This window comes from Erigeron canadensis, chromosome 5, assembly GCF_010389155.1.
Source record: "Erigeron canadensis isolate Cc75 chromosome 5, C_canadensis_v1, whole genome shotgun sequence".
Taxonomy (NCBI): domain Eukaryota; kingdom Viridiplantae; phylum Streptophyta; class Magnoliopsida; order Asterales; family Asteraceae; genus Erigeron; species Erigeron canadensis.
Genome location: NC_057765.1, coordinates 39744564 through 39767572, shown reverse-complemented (window position 1 = coordinate 39767572; position 23009 = coordinate 39744564). Strand labels below are relative to the sequence as shown.

The following is a 23009-nucleotide window of genomic DNA, read 5'->3' as shown; positions in this document are numbered from 1 at the left end:
TTTTTCTTAAAAAGTCATTTTCTCTTAACAAAAGCTTTTGAAATCAACATTTTTACCCTTCATAACAACTTTGTCATTTCATCCACTTTAATATATCGTAATTGCAATTTAAGCTCATAAAATATATAACTACACTATTTTATTTTTATTACATCAACAACTTTTACGTTCAATATAAGATTGTAATCTAAAACTTGATAGTTAGTTGGATCAACTCCATTTCCACATCGAGTGATTTTTATAAACCTCCATTTTTTTATAACTAAAATACACACTTCAAATGAGGTTGTAAGAGTCGACCAACTCATCAAAATCCACAATGAATACTCTTACCTATAAATAGGTCGTGTGATCCGAGTTAGGCACAATTCAATGTTACGGATCGAAACCATTGTAAGGTATGAGACTTGTCCCACAACGGTTGTATGGTAAATCAATGTAGGGTTTATAAACCAAATGGACTCTTTCGCCTATTAAGCTAGTCTTCTGGGTTGTGTTCTTTCATTTGCTATGTAAAAATGGTATCAGAGCCAACACGAAGTGGAGGCCTGGATGGCACCAACCGTGACCAACGAGGACGTCGGTCTCCAAGGGCATTGCCGTCATGAGTCAAACCGGCATGTGCGCATCCACGTAAAGGATGTTAGCGATTTATCCATTGCTGCATTTAAAAAAAAAAACCACTCTACCCACATATTTTTTTCCATTGCCAAAATATTAATACTACCGTCAACATTTTTTTTTTGCATAAGTCTTTGAGTTTTATTAATTTAGGTATGTTATATATATATATATATATGGGTTGGGTATTGTAAAATAAGTATTAAAGTAAAACAAATAAAACAAATCTTGACCCTTAGATTTTGATGCACGAAGATTCATATAGCAATTGATGTACGATGATTTTCATGATGCACGATGATTATCACCGAAGAAAAACCTATTGTTTTATTTGTTTTACTTTAATATCTATTTTATTTTACCTAAAACCTATATATATATATATATATATATATTTTAGAGTTTTGCCAATAACAGCCTTTATGGGGTGCCAGTAAAAATTAATTGAGTACATAAAAATTTGTACCTTGCTGTTTGAAAATTCAAAGGACGGTTTTTAATATATAATATAAAGTTTTTAAGCATATAATAAGTTGTTAGTGACAGCCAGGGCTGTCATTATTATTTTTCATTTTTCTAATATTGTAACGACCCAAAATGATTAATTACTGTTTGTTACATCTTCTCACAAAAAATATTATGGAAATCTTAGGGATTCGACAAGCTAGGTTCCAATCTTCTTGCTTCGGGCTTCAAACTTTCTTGGTATATTCAGAGACGGCCCTGCCGGAAGATTGTATAAACCTAGCTTTATTTAGCCAAGGATAAACGCATTACATATCCAACTTTATATAAAGAAAGATAATAAAACTCTATCAATATGGTCGTATATTTGAATTCGTTATAAAGTTTATTGAGTAAGTGATCAATCTTGTTATGAACTTGATAAAGTTTATTGAGTAAATTAAATAGAACATGTAGTGATTTGTAAAAAGGTGATGTACGTGTTATATATGATGTGGCTACTTGTTTTCATTAGTCCAAAAGATTCAAACACGTCAATTCACTTTTCCACATGATTCATTCCGTTATACCGAAAGAGAGCGGATCATAAAAGGTTACTTTGTTACTGAAACGACTATATTTGTACATAGCTAAAAAATGGTTTTATTTACCGTTAATAAAAAAAAGAGGTGTTTGTCATCTAATTGAAATATGAATAATCCTGTACGTGTATGCAGGACCAGACACAGAGATATGGGAGACGAGGGACCTGATGATACAGAGGAGTTGGTACATAACATAGCTGTTGTATCACGTGCAATTATTAATGCACCATGCCATGCGTGACCATTTTTTCCCGGAAAGTTGATTGTTACATACACACTTCATGTCTCATGTCTGGTTCATGTTGTAACTTGTAGTGTGCAAAATAACTTCAAAGATCATATACTATATGATTTATATATATATACAGCCATTAAAAGCTACTTCCTACGTAGTTTTCTACATGAGAAAAAAACAAAACTTTAATTATTGTAAAATCATTGTATCGTGTGGAAGCTAACCTTTATGTTGGGACAAACCAAATTAGAAAGGGGGACGGTTATATTGAGACGGATGAAGTATATGGTTTATTGTAGATACAAAAATATAAGCTTCAAATCTTCAATCTACACCCAAAACTCCTCAAACAAGGCTCAGCAATAGATCATTATACAAAATACAAACCAACCAGATATTTCTTATTGTACATCTAATATAAGCAGTCTCTAATATGAAGTAATTATGCGGGCTTTCTAATAATTGACATAATATAAGGAAATAAATTACTGGAGAATAGACCTGTGTATGTTTTCATTATACCAGTCTTATCATTGTTTCATTATACATATATAGCCTCACTACCATGTCTACTACCAATCGCTTCTTGTTTCTTGTTTATGGTGGTGGCGGTAACTAGTAGCAGCGGCCGCAACTGATAGTACTGGTGGTGGCGGTAATTGACATAAAGGGAGTAGTGTAGACATTTTAGGAGTTATGAGATAAATGTAAATATATAACGGATCAAGATGCTTTATAAGAGAATATTGAATTTGAGCCTCAATCCTCATTGGCGACATTAAACGCTTCAATGCTTTTAATTCAAGCTAAAATGGGAACAATGACTCGACTAGGTCAAAATGAGGTAACAATACCAAAGGACCTGGTGTGCTGATAGTAGCCCGACAAAGTCACCAAAAGTGATCATGGGCGTTGTTACCTTTTAATAACACCTTAATGAGGTAAAAGGTATCAAGAGGCCATATGTCATAAGTTTAATTTGATCATCTATTGATGAGCTTTTTATCTTTCTGTATTGCATTGATCATATGCATAATACATTTCAGTTTGACAGGGACCTTATGAATTTTGTTAGTTAATAAGTATAACAATCTATACAGTATGTTAACAAACGAGATCAGAGGCAGCTTAAGCAGATAGATACATACAGAGACTAGGTTCTCTGATTACCTTAGAAGCTTAACTGACCGGGTAGACTTAAGGACCCTGAGATCCTGAACTGGAATGACAAAAGTCCCTTCCAAGTGAACTTGGTTGAGTCTAGTGTGTTTTATACATTAGCGAGCTAATAACATGAAAATTTCAAATAATATTTCATATGTAACTGATTCAACGACCACTGCTTCTCATCCAAACTATTAGTTCAAGCTAAAATGCAACACAACACAATAAAAAAGGATTGTACCATATCACCATGACTTGTAGGTGTAATTGATGACTATAAAGAAGTTTTTTCTAGTAACACGTAGTATTCTATTTGTTAAAAGAGTTGGTCAGCGAACAAGAGTCAAATACAACAAATCAAGAACTTATAATATAGTTTGTTATGTATTCAGCTATGCAAACCGAACAACCAGCTTTACCCTATCAACGCATTAGTCAGTCATGCCAGACAAGTCTAACCGCTTCTTCCTCACAAACTATTCAGGGTTCTTCAACAGTCGAAACGTCACATTGCTATTATTACAAAAGATTTACAGTAGAACTCTAGTGATTAAGTTTCTATTGTCCACTCTTTATCGTTAGACATAGCAAAACAAGATAGCGAAAACAAGCTGGTAATTCAAAAACAAGCTAGATACATCACCTTTATCAGTTATCATCATAGGTTGACCACGTTTCCCACAGTGACAAAAGAACAAGCGGTCCAAGAAGCGGTGGAACTGGTGGTGGCTTACTGAAAGTAACAATTGGATCAACCTCCTCCTTTTTCATCTGTCTGTTCTTCTCAAAACCATCATCCTTTACCTTCTTTGGTGTTACAGTATTGACTGCAAATTTAAAAATTTAAGTTTGGAAACCAATATAAACCGAGCACCATGACAAATTGAACATCAAACAAAAACTAGTATTACCCCATGATGTTGTGATAGGATAAATCCTATTGAAGATATTTTTTGCCCGCAATGGTGCAGTTATTCCACGCATATGGCTTCCTTGATTCTTTGCAAAATGCGTATCAAGCTAGCAATTTGCAACGTAAAAGTCAGAAAAACCAAAAGATTTAGCATAGAAATTTATACTACATAACAAAGAGAGACTTCTCTGTCACCTGGTTCATAATTTAGTGTAGAAATTGTAGTATCTATATTGTATGATAAGAATACAATTAAGAGTCTTCAAATCAGGAAAAAATGCAACACAATATGTTTGGCCATTTGCAACATAATATACTAGAGAGAAATTTGGATTTGTGTTAGTTGACTTACTTCCTGAACCCATTGAGCTAAGAATGCATTTGACGTAAATCAGTTCATCATCATGCATTTTACACATATATTAAGGGCAGGGAAATGTAAAATAATAGCACACAAAACAATGTTTAAAATTTATGCGGAAGCGGAACTTTGGCGTATCAAACTCCACTAAGGAAACAGTTACAACAACAATTAGATGTTTTTTTTTTATATTTGGAAGGGCATTCTATTCTACTTCTATTACTAAATTACACGTATGCCTGGAAACCAGGACTCTCGAAAAACCCTTAATTAATCCACCCTCACAAATGTGGGAAGTGAGACTCGAACCCAGGTGGATCCTCCCAAGGTCAAAGACCTTACCAATGGGTCACCAACCCCATTGGCAACAATTAGATATTTACACAGTTTCGTGTCATACAAACTCTACACCAATATGTATTCCTTAGAAATATGTCCTCCTTGTTTGTACTTGGTACTAAAAATTACCATAGTAAAGATATAACAAAAAATCTGAAGACAGTTATCCGCGAAATACTAAACCTGTAAACCATCTAACTACTGCGGGTGTACTTGATTTTTGCGTTGATGGTCATCCTTTCCATGCTACCCAACTAAGATTAATTCTTACAATACAATCCGCCACTTTACCAAATTGATCATTACTAATATTCTCCAGTTCAATATCATCTACTTATATACAGATCACTACCTAGATTCTGAATATAAATCTCACCGTCACGCTACATTCCATATCTAGCTTGGCCGTACGTTGTTACTATACATAATTAACTTGTGACAAAGCCATACATGCATCATATATGAATATACCTAGCTTGATTATGTAAATTGCTTTGGTATGACTAGCTATATCTATATCTACATCTATACTACATTATTAAACATTTAATTCTGTTCATTTTTTTCAACCAAGTTGTTGATATCCCAAAATGTCCCTCCCGTTTTATTTACTATTTTAAAGATCCATACTAGAAATATCTATAATACCCTTAATGAACTTAATTTACAGAATCTATCCTTAAGTCTTAAATAACTACATTAACCCTTTTACATCAATTATTTTTACATTAATAATCACATCACTCCCGTCCCCGTCCCGTCACCACTACCGCCCCACCCGTCACCACCACCACCTCCACTACACCACCGCGCAGGCATACGACTAGTAAATATATATTAATCAATGAGAATTTTCAATTATATATCACATTAACAAATCATCATATTCGATATAATAAGAATAATAATAATTCTTTTATACTTTTTGATCATGATATATACAAACAGAAGACACATATCACAATATATAATTAAATAAAAATACAGAGGTATAGATTGAAAATGTGAACCTGTGATTTGGACGGAAACGGTTGGTTGGCCGGCCGGAAATGCTAACGGAGAAATTATAATGATAACTGAATATAAAGTTCCTCAAGTTTCTGGAGTATGTCAGTAGCTACTAGTAAGTTCCTCCTTGGACAGGTTGATTTATTGGACCATAAGCTTGGGCTCATTACTAAAAATGTGTGGGCTTACTTTGGGCCGGGCTGGGTTAATCATATATATTGTTTTTAACTTTTTAGTTATTTTTAACTTTTTCTTTTTTAACACAATTTAACTTTTACGTAATCAATCAGTCGATCGATCAATCAATCAATCAATTAAAGTTTAGGATGAATTGTTTTCAACTTCTCCTATTCATAATTTATTGGAGTTTGGCAGTTTGCTAACAATTATATACGGAGTAGTTGAGAAAAAGTTAATTAAGTAATGTTGGAAACTAAAATGAAAATTTGGTAAACTAGGAGGGGCTAATGTGAATTATTTGCTTAAATTTCATCAAAAATTTATGAGTTGAAAAAAAAAGTTCATGTAAGCATGTAACCCTCCGGTCTTTGAAAAGCCACAAGTAAGAAGTCTTTTGATATGAATATATTCATTATAACTTATCTACGTAATCGTAACACACTAATAAAAACCATGCTTGATTTCGAAAACTTGAATAGCTTTTTATGATTAAAAAAAAATAAAAATTTGAATGTCTAACATTTAAAAAATCGATAAATTTGGATTCGTTTGGTGACATTTGACTAACATTAAATTACATTAACTCATGAACTTGTTTATTTTCTAACTCTCTATTTATGCACCTTTATTTAGTACAAATACATCTTTATAAGTTATATTGATAGGAAAATATTTTGAAAGTTTAAAATTAATTACATTGACCGATATCTCGTATTTATATGACCCGTGACACCAATAAAAAATCCATCATTTTTCAGAAAAATTATACTACAAAAATTTAAAGAACTCGTAGTCCGGCCTACCCCTCATTTAGGTGTAGTTCCGCCAGTGAATATGAGGTTCACACGCTTTCAATTAATAATCATTTATAAACCGTAACCAAAAATATAAACCGAACCAAATCATCGTCAAACCACTTATTTCGATTAATCAAAAACCATGAACAAAAGCATTAGGATTTACATTGGTTCTGTTATATCTATTAATTCGATAATTGATTTTCATGCTTAATCACTTATAGTTTGTTTGACCATAATGGGCATTATTGTGGTGTTGACTTTCCTTCTTAACTAACACATAATATCAACAGAATGTGGCCTTATTATGGTAATTATTTACTTTGTAATCATAGTTTATATGGACCTTGTATATTTTATGGGCCAAGTCCACTCGATACAAATATCTTAAAAGCAATTTCTTTCACTTCGACAATTAAAAGTCAACTTAATTTCATTATCAATTTTACAGGTCTAGGCTAGCATTCTTCGATTTACGACTTAGGTTTAATTAACCGATTGTAACATATATCAGAGTTCAAATCCCATATCCTACATTTGTAGGAGTAGATTATTAGGAGGTTATCGAGAGTCTTAAGTTTTATCTCAGAAATGTGTGGTTCGAGCTCCAAAGACTACCCAAAAACTTTTAGATTTGAGATTATGATTACTTAACTGTGCCTTAATTTGATTGTGATCTTTGGATGCTGATTTGTTAATAAAACTTGAAACACCTGTCTCACTATGACCATTCAAAGTAAAGGTTCTAGCTAGCTATATATTAATTTATGAAAAAGAATTAGCTAATGCATGAAAACATGCAAACACTAATATAAAGTTATGAACAAAGTGATTGCTGGACGATGGTTAAAGTATTTAAATTAATTTGTTGCAATACTTTGCCCTACAAGTTTCCTTCCTATCATAAATTATTATATATACATGACTACCAAATAACTTTAAAATTATTAAAAGTGTCAACCATTTTCAGTAGTGAGGATATATACAACTTATTCATTGGTCTAACAATCTTTTTCTTAAAGATCTCCATCCCATTAGAAAGTTGAAGCCTAGCTAGTCTTTTAATTTTTTATTTTTTATTTTGTTGCCTAATAAATAATGGGTACGTTGTTATATATAGATATATTTAACATCAAAATTTATAGAAGCTTGTTAGGTGCAATATATACAGTGAATTATGATTTGCTTTTTGATGATGAATTATTGGTAATTAAATGCTTATCTTTTCTTGATTGAACGTGTACACCGCACATCTTTTGTTCCCCAAATGAAATGTCCATCAATGTAACCCACCTATGTTTGCTTAAGTTCCCAAATGTCGTATCATATTTATAAACGAAAAAATAGAAAGATCTGTTCATATCATGATAATTCCTTTTCTGCCTTAATTAAATGATTTCTTTTTTGCTTGAAAGTGGCCGATATATGTTATAGGAGCTGACCTTTAATTCCATCTCGATCAAAATGGCTTCATCGTTGATCATCAATTAATATGATTTTGATCGTACCATAAATAGTAGTTTAATTTGTAAGCCTTAACTATAGGTATGCTATTATTTACGCCAATGATAATTAATTAAAGCACACTTAATCCCACAATTAGTTAGACAATCATGCATCTTGGTACCACTTTGGGTTGCTTGACGTGAGCATGCCAACCTAAAATTGGATCACTTTTTATACCCGTACAATTCAATTAGGGTTGCTTGATGTGATGACTGATGAGTATGTTTGAATCTTTTAATTAAGTGTAAGTTTTGATAAATCTATAAGAGTAATGTTACCTATTATTAGGGGGGAAAACGCATTCAAAATATATATAACTAGTGCTCAGGCTCGTCCAATGGACGAGTAATCTCAATGTATATTAATCAAAAGCTAAAAAAATTAGAGTTCAAGTATATTAAATTCCTATGACTAATATCACAATTTAATCAATACAAATACTAAAGAATGAGACATATGAAAATTAACTCCTTATAAATATTGATTTCAGTTTACCTTTTTTTTTCCAACTTTTAATTACAATACTAATAATAATAATAAACTAATAATAATAATAATAATAATAATAATAATAATAATAATAATAATTTAAGTTCATAATATATTAAATTTCATAAAAGTGATGATCTTTAAAAATTAAAAACATGTTACCTGGTATAGAAGGATGTAACATTCGCGAATTTTGACTTATTTGACTATGTTTGACTTTTGTTGACTATATGATTTATTGTAACATTCGTGGTGTTGGACTTATTGACTTTCGTTAATTATGTATGTAACATTTGCCTTTTCTTTTTGGATTCACCCTTCATGTATGTAACTCGTGCTACTAATTCTCTGAGTAAGTCTAAAAGTGGCAAAAATGAGAAATAGACAGAATAAGACTAATTCATGGGGTAAGAGTCTAATAGTGCTGGAATATATATATATATAAAAAAGAAGAGATTAATTACATTTGACCCAACTTTATCCTCCCCAAACTCTTACACTTTCCCTCATCCATCCATTCATTTATCTTTCACTCTTTCTCTATAAACACACTTAAGAACACACACATACATACTTATCTCTCTCAATCTCTAGATTTCTTCTTCAATTAGTGTTGTTTGAACAAGATTTATACAAGAATCATCATCATTATCATCACTTAATCATCATACCAAGGATTTGAAGGTCAAAGTCCAAGAAATCCTTCCATCTAGCTTAAATTCGGGTTTGACTCTTTGAAGGTAATTTTGGTTGTGAACGTGTGACGAATATCTTACGCTTGTAGCCCAATACTTGTCATAACCGCTCAAGGTGAGTTCCGTAGCTCCCTACTCAATTGAGATTCGGGCTGAAAAGTGTACATATACATGCTTGCTTATTTGATTGTTTGGTTGATTTGATTTACGGCTTATTGATTTACTGATTGATTGTTTGATTAATGGATGATTTGATTGATTGTTGATCGATGGATGGTCTTGATTGATTTGTTTGGTTGATGGATGGCCTTGATTGATTGTTGGATGGTTACGTATATGATTGTGATATTGTGATTATTAGGATAGATGTGCATACATGGAAGTCGATTATGCTTTCAAAGGGTTTGAGATGTGGGAAGGTTGCGGGTGACCCTATATATAAGCATCAAGAACTCGTTGAAAGTAGAATCCTCCTAAGTATATGTACATATAGTTTTGGTTGGTTTGATGGTTGATGATCGATGACTTGTGGATGGATTTGTTTACGCATGTACTTATTTATTTGTGTGAAGATACACGCAAGCATATTTATTTATTTGTGCGGAGATACACACAAGCATACTTATTTATTTGTGCGAAGATACATGCAAGCATACTTATTTATTTGTGAGGAGATACACACAAGCATACTTATTTATTTGTGCGGAGATACACGCAAGCATACTTATTTATTTGTGCGGAGATACACGGGCAAGCATATTCATTTAGGTGTGCGGAGATACACACAAATATACTTAATTGTGCGGTACATTCACAAGCATACTCTATTTTTTGTGGTAAGACATTACTTACTTTTCCTTATACATATTATGATTGTTGACGATGGTTCCTTGTGACCCAATACTACGAATTCACCAATCTAGTATTGACTTTGTTTAGTACACTTTTCAGGAAATCAAGAAATTTTTGGATGTGAAGTTTGATATATACTTATGTTGGACTCGGGGTTGAACTTTTGTGGATCAAGGATTCATTCGCCCATTGCTTTACTTTATGCTTAGGATCGATAGCCATCTTTTGATTGTGACTTTGCACTTTATATTGAGGTTGGATTCATCGGATCCTTTTTTATTCATTTAGACTTATTCTATGATAATTCCATGTATACGCTATATTTTTTCGGTAATATTTCGAGCCTAGCTCGGGGTGTTACAAAGAAGGTCGAACCTTTTGGTAGTCGACTTTTTTTTTTTTGGTTTGGTCGTAGGTTTTTTTTAGTGAGAATATGTGAGGGTTTTTTCCTAGGTAGTATATATATATAGATAATAAAATAGTAATGATTTTTGGGATTTTTTTTATTATTATTAATATAAAGGTTGGCCTTAATAAATATAAATATTAAATAAATATTAAAAATTAGAGGATTAATATGGAGGAAAGATTATGATCTAGGAGGGGGATTGGGGGTGCCAAGTGTATCTCCAACCCCCTCTTTCAGTTATATTATAAATGATATCATCAGACGGGTCTTATCCAATTAAGTAGTTATCTATTGAACAAAGAGTTCGATCTTAGAACAACTTAATTAGATATGATCGATTAATTAAAATCACATTCATCGCTAACAGAGGCTTGATTCATCTTAAGAGGTATTAGGCGGTTTGAGTATACCTTACGCATATTTGGGAGTGACCATATGTATTTAATTTCCACTTATTGTGGGTCAAATAAAGTGTTTTTTTTTAGATCTCTCGGTGACAGGGTTTTTTATCGAGGAGTTATTTAAATCAGAATCTATTTGACGAGGAGTTTAGCGCGGACCCGATTAAGATGATGAATGGTAAACATCCCGATATTTTCAAGTATTTAACACCTTATTAAAAAAATTAGAACGATCACACACGTAGTATTGCCTAATATCGATCGCTAGCTAGAACACCTCAACAAGCAAGTGACAACAATTTCAGCATGTTTACAAATATATATGGAAATTGAAATCTTTTTCAGTTGTTTTTTTTTTAATGGCAAAAAGAAACTAAAATATAAATCCAACTAGCAAGACACTAGCTAGAGGAAAAAAATTACAAGCTACAAAAGTAAATTTTGAAAATACAAGACGATATAACACACTCTAAAACCATCTCGGGACCTTATAAACTTTTTCCAATTGTGTTATAAAACTTTGGTTATATAAGTTCGATCAATTACTATGTTAGATTTTTTCTAGTTAGGAGTCTTCAACATCAACATAAATATATAACTAGATTTTTTCTAGTTTGCTGCGCCCACTCCAATTTTGGTACAATGTAAAATTTCAAAATTTAAATGGTATATGTATAATTTTTTTCTCAAAATAAGAAAAAATAATAGGAAATACGTACAAATATCTTCATTGTCGTAAGCTTCTTTGGAAGTCATTGGTCATCGAAACATTAATTTTAATATAGAGTTTTCCATCGATAGAATAAAAAGCTTGAGTTGTTTTAATTTTAATAATCATAATAGTATGTAGAATATATATATATATATATATATACAAGCTAATTACTTCATAAAAAAAAAATATTTTTCGGGTTTCCTGCATTATGATTGAAGAAGTTTTAATTTAATAAGACCTTGTCTGGCACGCGTGATCTTTATTTATTAAATATAACTTTTAGTTTTTAAATATGAGTGTTACACCCGGTGTGAGTAAAGAAATTCTTTTAAGGGTCCATTTTCTATTCCGAGCTAGGGTCCAATTAATTTACATTTTTAGATACAATCCTTATAAGTATGACAAACAACTTTTAAATTAAATTGCCCCCTCGTGAAAAAAGTTTTGGCTCCGTCTCTGAATACATACATCACGGGTTAAATGGAGTTTAATCTATTCAATTTAATTGATCGCTACATATATATATATATATATATATATATATATATATATATATATATATATATATGGGGGAATGAAATATGAGACTGTTAGGCACCCAAGTTGGGTGAAAAACCCCCCACATACCTTTTTTTAAAAGGTAAAAATCATGGGGGGCCATGTATTTATTTAAGATATTAAAATATTAGTATGTGAGGGGTTTTTCACCCAAGTTGAATGCATAACAGTCTCATACTCACTTTTCCCTATATATATATATATATATATATATTCATTCAAATAAGATTCCATATTTTAACAACAACTTGTTATATATTTATTGAACTTGTAGCAGCAAGATAAGGGATCATTGCATACGGAAGATACACAAAGGTTGGAGAGAAGCAAACATTAGACCAAAAAGGAGGTGATCCATGCACTCTTTTTTTCATAAATAAATGTTTTCACAATACTCTATACTTAAAAACATGTTTGATAAATTAAGTACGACTAAAAAGGGTTGTACACCTCCTTACACAAATCGCATCTATCAATTGATCAAACAATTAATTAATTAATTTGTAGCCATGTCTCCTCATAAATATATATATATATATATATATACCACTATTTTGAGAACATATTTTTTTTTAAGAACTGTGAGAACTCCTAAATTTCATATTGGATCATATGTTTTTTTTGTTCATTCACATGTGAAACGTTATAAAAACATATGTTGCAGAAGAATTTTTTTTTCCAAAACCTTATATATAGTAGTTTGTCACATGTGAACAAAAAACTATTTTGAAAGTTTCTTAAAAAATTTTTTTCCACAGCATACATTTTTATATAATTTCACATGTGAATAAACAAAAAAAACATGTGAGTGAATATATATTTTAAAAGTTCTCATGGTTCTTAAAAAAAAATGGTTCTCACATTAAAGAAACTATATATATATATATATATATATGATTTTATTAACTTTGTGTGATCATAGCTAGCTAGCTGCAGCGACCTGTGGAAGTACGTTTGTTCACTCAATATAATTTATTTCTCATAAAAATAACCAGCTTAATTAATGCAGCTCTTGGTTAATTACATCTACGTACTAATCTACTAACAATTAAAAACCCCATAATGTGATGCCATTTATATATATGCAGAAGCTTAATTATTTGATAGACTTGTAAAATTAGGTTATGTATATATACCCCCTTAAATTAATTATACATACAACCTATCCATCAGTGTGGCATATAAGCTAGCCCATCAAGATAACATTTTATATGTTAAAAGAAACAAAGCCAACCAATCAACACATATCGATCCCCACCACGACATAAACAGACACACAAAATGGGTCTAAAAACAGTATTATTGTGTCACATATCAAACTAATTAATTTGATGATAGATTCAAATTGAATATGATAAAAGGCAAATGTCTCCCCCATATATACATTTTATGATACAAATAATTAATTAGCTAGCTAGCTAGGTTATATCAATATATATATAAGCTTTAGAGAAAGATCATCGAGATCAAAGATTAACTTCTAGCTAGGTAGCTAGTTAATTAGGGTTATTAATTAATAAACAATGAACAAAAGAAACAACCACTCTGGAGGAGGGCAAAGTTCTTTGGGCTACTTGTTTGGGTTTGACGAATTAGGACGGCAGCAACAAAAGGATCAACCTACTACAGTCTCTTCATCACCGCCTACAGTGTCTATTCCACCATATGGCACCGATGATGACATCGTGAAAGAGAAGTCACCGCCGGAAAAGGCCCCAACTCCTACTAAGAAGCAGGATGATTCCACCACCTCCTCCAGTAAATTTATTTATCATGGAGATGGTCAGAAGTCTAGAGATGTTCTAGTGACGGTAAGTCTTTTTAGTTACTTAATTTTGATCAGATCGTGAGTTTTTTTTTTTTAAATTAATTTATGCAATGATTATTGATCATATATATATATAGGGTCGGCCATCTACAAAGGTGAGATCAGTTCCGGGTGGAGATTCATCTCTTGGTTACTTGTTCGGAGATAAGTGATCGATCGATGATTCATCTCTAGCTATATATACTTTATGATTTTAATTAAACTTTATCTCATATTCTCATTTTTATGAAATCCTGGCAATAGAATGTCAACTAGAATTCCGGCCTCATATACATATATATAGTTATAACTATATATATATATATGGTCTTGTAGTGTGATAATTAACTATGAGAAGCTAAGGGTGTTGGATCTAAATTTTCTGAAGGCCCTCCTGGGAATGCCTAGCTTTCTAGCTAGGGCTAGCTAGCTTTGTTGAATGAGTTTATTTATGGCAATTAAGTTTGAAAGTTTCTTGTTTAATTAGTTTAAACAATTGTTACTAAAAGGTGTCTAGCTAGGGTTAATTTGCAAGGGATGCCTTATCTGGATTGTTGAGTGTATTTTTTATTTTCCATATATATATATATTTGTGTGGTATATATATATTTTATGTATGAACATTAACAAAATAATTTGTAATGAATGTTTGTGATATTTAATTTGATCATAAGATATATATGATGATTATGATCTGTAGTATGTAATTTGGCTACTTCAATTCTTGTAGTACTACTTGTCAAAGATATATGAATGACCATGCAAAGATAAATGATCGATCACAGATCGAAATTTGAATGACGGAGTTCTATATATTGAAAGTCTATAGTAAAAATTCGCAACATATATAAATGCCAGTTAATTAGCTAGCTAGGGAGAAACAATTGAGAACTCCGGCCAGTATGTACGTAGTGGGATATGTTAATTAGCTAGCTAGGGCTATGTAATAATTAGTCAATTAATAGATATGATTTCCTTACCCTTCCCGGCCAGTAACAAAAAGGTACCATATATCTTATTGATCAATTCATCGATCAAGCGCGCATATTACTACTACTACTACTAATTAAGTTGGTATAGTGGGAAAATTAAGTTCACGCACTTTCATCACTTAATTAATTTGTGAAGTATCTATCAGAGCGCGATTTAAGATTTAATCTGGCCCTAGCTTGTGTCTGATCTATCGTGCAAATGAGGGCGTTCAGTTCGTGGATTCTCTCGCCTATATATGAGGCCGGTTAGAACTTGGGATAGTGAAGGTACAGAATAACCACGTACTGATCATGATACATTTGAGTCAGCTAGCTAGCTAGTTGTTCAAACAAAGAAATTAAGTTAATTGCTTAGTATCAGATCCAGGACTTTGTTGTTAATTACATCTGCGCCGCTTAATTAATTCTTAGAATTCAAATCACCATTAATTATCACAATATATTGATGTAACAAGCTAGCTAGTATGATAATGATGAATATACTTCAAGTTAATTGGTTGGTATAGCTAGCTAATTATAAGTACGACTAGATTTTATTTACTGAGTCATGTTTATGCATATATATTCAGACAGATTCCATATATAATTGCATTATTATATATATATATATATATATATGGCGGTGAGGTCGGGTGGCCGAGCAAATGAAAATCAAGATGATATGTATGGCGGAAAATGTACGTATTACTCTTTTCTTAATGAAACTGGATCTACTGGCCTACTAGGTGAACTGAGCTTGATTGATTTGTCATATCACCCTTTTGAACTTAATTACGAGGAATAATTAAATTACAAAAATATTCCTTTTTCTTTTTTTGTTAAAAAAAAGTGTAGACCATGCATTCAATAAATTACGGAGTAGTCCAATTTACAAAAATATTCCTTGTATATATGCGTGTGACTGTGGTTTGTGAAAAATAATCGAGAACACGCGCACAACTAACATAGTATATGAGACCATAAATTTGTGATCGAGTTACTTCTCTTGTATAAGTGTACTAAATACTTGCAAACAATATCAATATGCCAATACGTTTGAATCAAACTAAAGGAAAATCCACGCGATGCTACAACGGTGGGGCGAAAGTGATGTGGCGACAACATGATGGTGACAGCAGAGACTATTGGTTATGATAGTGCCAACAATTAATTCAAAATGTCAAAATAATATAGACAATTAATATAAATTGGTAGTGACGATAGTTTAAAAAATAAGAGACTAAGAGTCTCTTTTTGTAACCATTATATATAAGTGATTGAATTGGTAAATTAACTGAATGAATAAATGACGTTTGTATGAATCAAGTCAATACAATTATTATTTGTTTATTAAGTAAAAAAACAAATATAATGACTTGATAGATTAAATATTATTGATTAGGTCGCTATTTTTTTTTTATTATTAAACCTCACCTAACTTATAGTACGTATGTTAGATAAAACAATAGGAAGTAATATCCGTACCATAATAAATGATAAATCTATCACATATACGTAATATTAGTTTATATTGTGTATTGTAAAACTTATATATTGTGGTAAGCTAATTAAAATTAATAATACTATTATCATTTCCCAAAAACAATATATATCCATAACAAGCCAAATTAACATCGAACAGTGTTTTCCCTTAAACAAACATCCACACGTACGTACAATTTAGCCAATTTCAATCTCCACGGCTAATCAAATATTTAAAACTCAAATGAAAACCAACAACCAACAATAATAGGCACCACCACCACCTAAGCACCCACGTACAAGAATTGAATTAATAAAGAGATACATTTTTGTTTTTTGATGATTATAATATTGAACATATCCAATTATAGTAGGTGGATGTCGATCTCTCAAATTAATATATACTGTATGTGTATACATATTGATAGGTCAGAGAGAGTAAGACAGAAAGTAAGGAGAAATATATATATGAAAGATAATTAGGTAGCTAGATAGAGGTTTCTTCCGTTATCGGGTAATTTAAATAAGCAGTTCGGTCTACTTTTGAAGGATCAAGCTCTCAAACGTAGATCCGATCCGATTAAAACAACGTACGTAAGCTAGACCTATCGCTATCGAATCGTGACATTAAATTTCAAGTGAAATTCACCTTTAGCTAGGGTTGAATATTAACTAATTTAGTGGGAAAACCTGCTCGATTTTTAAATATGGTATTTGTAAGCCGTCATACTATACGGCACCGAAAACTTGAACCAATTCACTAAAGCCTCTAACTTCTGTCTTTCAACTAGTGGGTCTATAAGCCCGCGTTGCAGGCCGGCTTCAACGATCGTATTTATGTGCACAATTACGTTCGAATATTAGGATATACCATAAAAAAACAAGCATGCATGTTAACTGACAACTATAAATATATAAAAGAACATAAATATATGTCTACATTTGTTATATCAAATATAAATAATTAAAATAAACCCGTTTAAAAGTTTATATAAACAAATATGTTTTATTTAGTTAAAAAAAAGGTAAAAAATGACAGGCAGTTGCGCAAGAAAAAACAAAAAGTCTTTGTAACGTGGTAAAATCCGGAAGGTAATAAAGGGTGAGACGTAAAAAATAAAATATTGTAAAAAAAAAACCCATAAAAGACACTAAAATAACCCTGTTTAAAATCTTGTCATATTAAATACATATATTTATTTTTTAAAAGAATCTGAAAGACAAAACAAATAAAACCATCATATTAATATGGATGAGTCAAATCAAAACCTGAGAGTGGACAGCTAATGCGTTCCACTTATTGAACAGGGTCTATGGTCGGTCCGTGACCCTTGGATGCCGAAGGCGTCCTTGGGGTAATCTCGAAAAAAAGAGCTAAGCATGGAAACCAAATAATGATAGACGAAATTTTAAAAAATATTAAATAAAAACAATATGATACACCTGCTAAGAAGTTTGACATATTAAATAGGGATAAGTATTTTGGAATGTAACAAACTTTGAACGAATATCTATAGTAGGAAATAACTAAAGTTGTGTGTATTGTATGTAAGCAACTCTAAAATAATGTTTATTGTATGTAAGAAAATGTATTCAACCAATTAAAATCAGATAAGTGGCACCTCTATATGGTTGCCACGTATGTTTTCTTACATACAATAAATATTTTTTAAAGTTGTTTACATACAATACACACAACTTTAGTTATTTCCTACTATAGACATTCGTCCAAAGTTTGTTACATTCCAGGATACTTATCCCTATTAAATATATGAGAATAGTGAGTAAGAGGCTGTTATGCACCCAACTTAGGTGAAAAACCCCTCACATACGAATATTTTAATATTTTGAAAAATGTTTGGCTCCCCATGATTTTTATGATTTAAAAAAAGTATGTGAGGGGTTTTTCACATAACTTAAATGCCTAATAGCCTTATATTTCCTTTCCTCTAAATATATACTCGGTATTTTAAAAATAAAAATAAATAAGCAAGCTAGTAGACAATTGCGAAGTTACCTGCTAACCTGGTTAAAAAATAAATAAGCAAACTAGCAGACAACTATGCAGCTACCTGTTAGGCTGGTTCACTATTTATGATTTCATTCTTTCTTATTTATGATTTCATTCTTCACTATGAATATGAAACTTATGTTGGGAATTTTTTTCCCACATATGATGCATATCAAATTAAATCTTAATTAAATTTTATTACTACAATAATACATGGTCGTCATTGAATTTATTTGAATTCCATTTACTAGCTGATTTTCTATGCACTAGTTATACACTAACATAAAATAAAAATTCATGCACAAGATTCACTTTCTATTTTTAATAATGTTAAATTTTTTCACTATAATCTCTCTATTTTAGATAATTATTTTATTTTGTGTGAGCTAAAGTTTCCATCAAACATCTCTTAAACGACTAAATTATACCTTTAACCTATCATCATAATTCATATAAAGCCTGAATGTATAGTCAAACTTAGCCAACTTCTTCAACAACTTAATTAATTAGATATTTTATTCTACAAAATGAGCGTCCGTATACCATTTTGTAACTCTTGAATAAGTATAATCGGCTGGTGGGATGAATTAGCTAATAGCTAGCGACTTTTGTGATAATCAGTTTGTGATGCTAGAAAGAAAGGAGTAATAATGATATTAATTAATTTCCATTATATTTGGTCGGGATGACCCAAATCAAAACTTTTTGTTTTTATACAAAACAAAATTTTATTTGTTTTAGGGGTTTGCTAAATACGGGCTGTGTTTAAGGTGCATAAATTGATTGTACATTACCATTAAAATCAGGGGGCGGACTTTTAATATAGAAGGTACAAGTTTTTTTATGTACGTTAAATACAACCCTTAGGGCTGTATTTAACATTTCCCTTTATTTTAAAATTATAGTATAAATATTTTTAAACTTTTAAATATTTTTGATTTCATCTTTCCTTAAAAAAAGGAACACCAACAATTTTGCGTAGAAAGAAACAAATCCAACAAAGCATCAAGTCCTACCAAACCTTAAAATGGGACTCAAAACAAACATACCCTCTCAATGAAACCCCAATATATGTCTCTTCAAAAGCTTTCGCTATGATTAAACTATCAAAAGCAATGTTACATGTTTCTTTAAAAAGCAAAACTAAAGTAATATAAATTGGTTTGAAAATAAGCCACATGTAAGAAGATAGAGGGTGATGATTTTGATTTACCTACTAACGAATCTTTGACATCATATGTTGTCTAAATTCTGTAGTAGTGAATAATAATCTAGTATCGACATGTCCACAGTTTACTCATATATACATCCTTCCTTTTTAGTCATGCAACACTAACTTATATTTTAAATGTACCTTTGAATAAACCTAACCTTTGAATTAAAATTAAAAATTAAAATAAAGGGCAAGTTTATGTTTTAACATTTAATTATAAATCAAAAGGTGGAGGATTTTTTGAACTTTACTTCTAAAGTAGTGATCATCAATATCATAAAACAAAAACTAAATGTTCGAGCAACTTCAAATTGGCATCAATTTTAAGAGGTCAAAATTTATTAAATACCATGACAAGTTTACTTTAGAGTTGCAATAAAATTGGCTTTAAAAGCATGGTTGGTTTAGATTTTGTTCATTGTTATACTATATATTCAAAAATTCCAATACATTGTTCATCCTTTTGTGACCAACAAGTCAACAAGACAACAACCAACAATAACAATTTTCACAATGAGGACTTCAAGAACTTACAAGGTACAATACAAGATGATTCTGGATAGAGGTGCACACAAAAACCGGTTAACCGAATCGATTCGAAAGTTAACCTATAACCGAAACCGGTTAGTAACCGATACCGTACAAATCGATTATAGGTTAGGAAAAACCACCGGTTAGTAATCGATTTGAACTTTCAAAAACAAAAACCGATTCTTAATCGGTTAATCGGAAACCGGTTAATTTTTTTAAAAATAATCGATTAACCGATTAATTGGTAGATTAATTTATTATTTTTGAATATTTATACAACTACGGTATTACACCTCTATCTCCCAGTCTCCAATCCAAAACCGATCAAAAACAAAACCAAATTCAATCCCCAAAATCAACCCCCAAATTCATTCAGTAGGTTAAATGGTTAATCGATCGATCAGTAGCTTTACAATACATTAAATCGATCAATTCCCATTTTCCCAATTCAAATATTCAATCCCCAAATCCAAAAAAACCCTAATCCCCAAATCGATCGATCAGTAGCTTTACCCCCAAAATTAAATCGATCAATTCCCATTTTCCCAGTTCAAATATTTAATCCCCAAATTCAAAAAAACCCTAATCCCCGAATCGATCGATCAGCAGGTTATCAATTGGACAGCAGTTTTGGACTTCTGGCTACTGTTAAACAATAAACACTCTGTTTTGTTCCTGGTACCTGTTTCTGGTCTGTTCTGTTCTGTTTAGTTTTCTGTTCTGTTTCGTTTTTGGCTAATGTTTCTGGTTCTGTTCTGTTTGAATTCTGTTTGAATTCTGCTAATGTTTCTGGTAACTGTTTCTGCTTCGTTTTTGGCTAATGTTCTGTTCTGTTTGAATTCTGGTTCTGTTTGGCTAATGTTTCGTTTGAATTCTGGTAATGTGGAATTTCGGTTAACTGGTCAGTTAATCAGAAGCAGTTAACCGGTTATTTAAAACCGAAATCGGTTCCACCAGTTAGAACATCCATACACAGTAACCGGTTATTAACCGGTACCAGTTAACCGGAACCAGTTAATTTTTTTTAAAAAAAAACCCAAATACAGTTAATAAAATAATTAACCGAAACCGGTTAATTAATTTTTACACCTCTAATATTTCTGGACACTGGATAGGGTCCAAAATCTCCAATTCAAGAAGGGCTTCATCAGCCCACTACTACCTAACTAGTCCTTTGATTTAAGCACCATGTCCAATTACAAACTAAGTAAGGCCCATTTAACCCTGACGTGTAATCTTCTTGTATTTCTCCCTTCCATTTCCATATCCTTTTTGGCTTTTTGTATAGTTTAGTTTTGAACATCCATCCATGATCTATCTGATGTAATTTCTTAAACGACTCTAAACATCAAAAGTTAGTAAGTTACGTCATGAAAAAACTATATATAAAAAAAATATCGACTACTCATGATAGACATTTTCCACGCACTTGAAAGGATGGTATGAAGTATAAACAATGACTTCCTTTAATAGTTTTTTTCTACAAAGTATAGCTTAAGTAAAAAATTTTCATCCAATACATTTTACTTCTATTTTGACCTATTGGTCCACCTCAATCGGTCAAAAACTATTTTTTGAGTTTTTGATGTATAATTTATTTCTTGACTCTTTCAGATGTCATTTTCATTAATTTATATAGAATTAAAAAGCAAATGGGCAACAATCTGCGCCGCTACTCCTTTTTGTATAGCAAAACTAAGATGTTTAAAAACTACATTCATCGATCGTGACGTCATGACATTACTATGCATGACCCGTTGGACCCTTCCAAGTAGCTGGACGACCTCAGGTGCGAGAAATCCAAAGGTATTAAATGCAAAGGGTATAAATTCGTGTTAGTTGTCAAGACACGCCTTCTCGTGTTTAGCCACTTTGCATGACGCGACTTTTAAAGCGACAATACCGACTGTGAAGCTGCACCCTAAGCCCACAAGAGGAGAGACTGCTGTTAAATCCACACATGCATGTTTCCCCCAGTCCAACCAAAGACCAAAATGTCAGCAGGTCTGACATCGTTTGAAGATATTACTTTTTTAATATAAAAATCCCAGTCAAAATACAAAATCTTGTATTTTGACCAATTTTTAAATTATTGCATATATTTCGTGCTAAGTGTTATTGCATTTTGAGGTAATTATCGAGGTGGTATGATGTTTGTTTGAAAATTACTAATTTTCATAACTCGACCTTTAATGCCACTCGGACCAATATCAACGTTGTCAAAAATCCACTCGGACCATATCTAGAAGTAACGACCGTCAAAAATACGTTAAAAACTCCTATGTGCCGTTCACGTGAGGGTGTTTTTGATAATTTTACCTAAGCTTTATCCGTCTTTTATACATATGTCTATTATATTTATATCCCTAAAATTACCAAAAACACCTTTACGTGCACGACACATGAGGTGTTTTTAACATATTTTTGATTCATTTTACCTTTATGTATAGTCCAATTGGAGTTTTGATAATGTTAGATATGATTAGTGGAATCAAAGTTAGAGTATGAAACCAATAATTTCTAACAAACTATCAAGTATCATTTTAGTAATTAACTATTGTATTTATTTATTGAAAATTTTATTGTGAAAGAAAATATGTTATTATTCTTGGGGTACTATGCAGTTCTTTCATTTTGCAATATATGTAAGAAAAAAACCTTTCTTATTAGGTAGTAAACAGACTTCAATGTCGACTGAATCC

At 31.5% G+C, this 23009-nt stretch overlaps 1 protein-coding gene across 1 annotated transcript; it reads left to right on the top strand.

Moving 5' to 3' along the window:
• Nucleotides 1-13548: 13548 nt before the first annotated feature.
• On the top strand, nt 13549-14749 carry LOC122602113 (protein SPIRAL1-like 5). The gene is made up of 2 exons (XM_043774841.1): nt 13549-14103; nt 14198-14749. Exons 1-2 carry the CDS (start codon nt 13816-13818, stop codon nt 14270-14272), a joined length of 363 nt encoding a protein of 120 aa, XP_043630776.1. The 5' UTR covers nt 13549-13815; the 3' UTR covers nt 14273-14749.
• The last annotated feature ends 8260 nt before the right edge of the window (nt 14750-23009 follow it).

What these genes read in the sequence shown, in the direction of transcription:
- LOC122602113 (XM_043774841.1), top strand. Translation starts at nt 13,816, where the DNA reads ATGAACAAAAGAAACAACCACTCTGGAGGAGGGCAAAGTTCTTTGGGC. An exon ending in CTAGAGATGTTCTAGTGACG is followed by an intron (nt 14,104 to 14,197) that starts GTAAGTCTTTTT and finishes ATATATATATAG; the next exon opens with GGTCGGCCATCTACAAAGGT.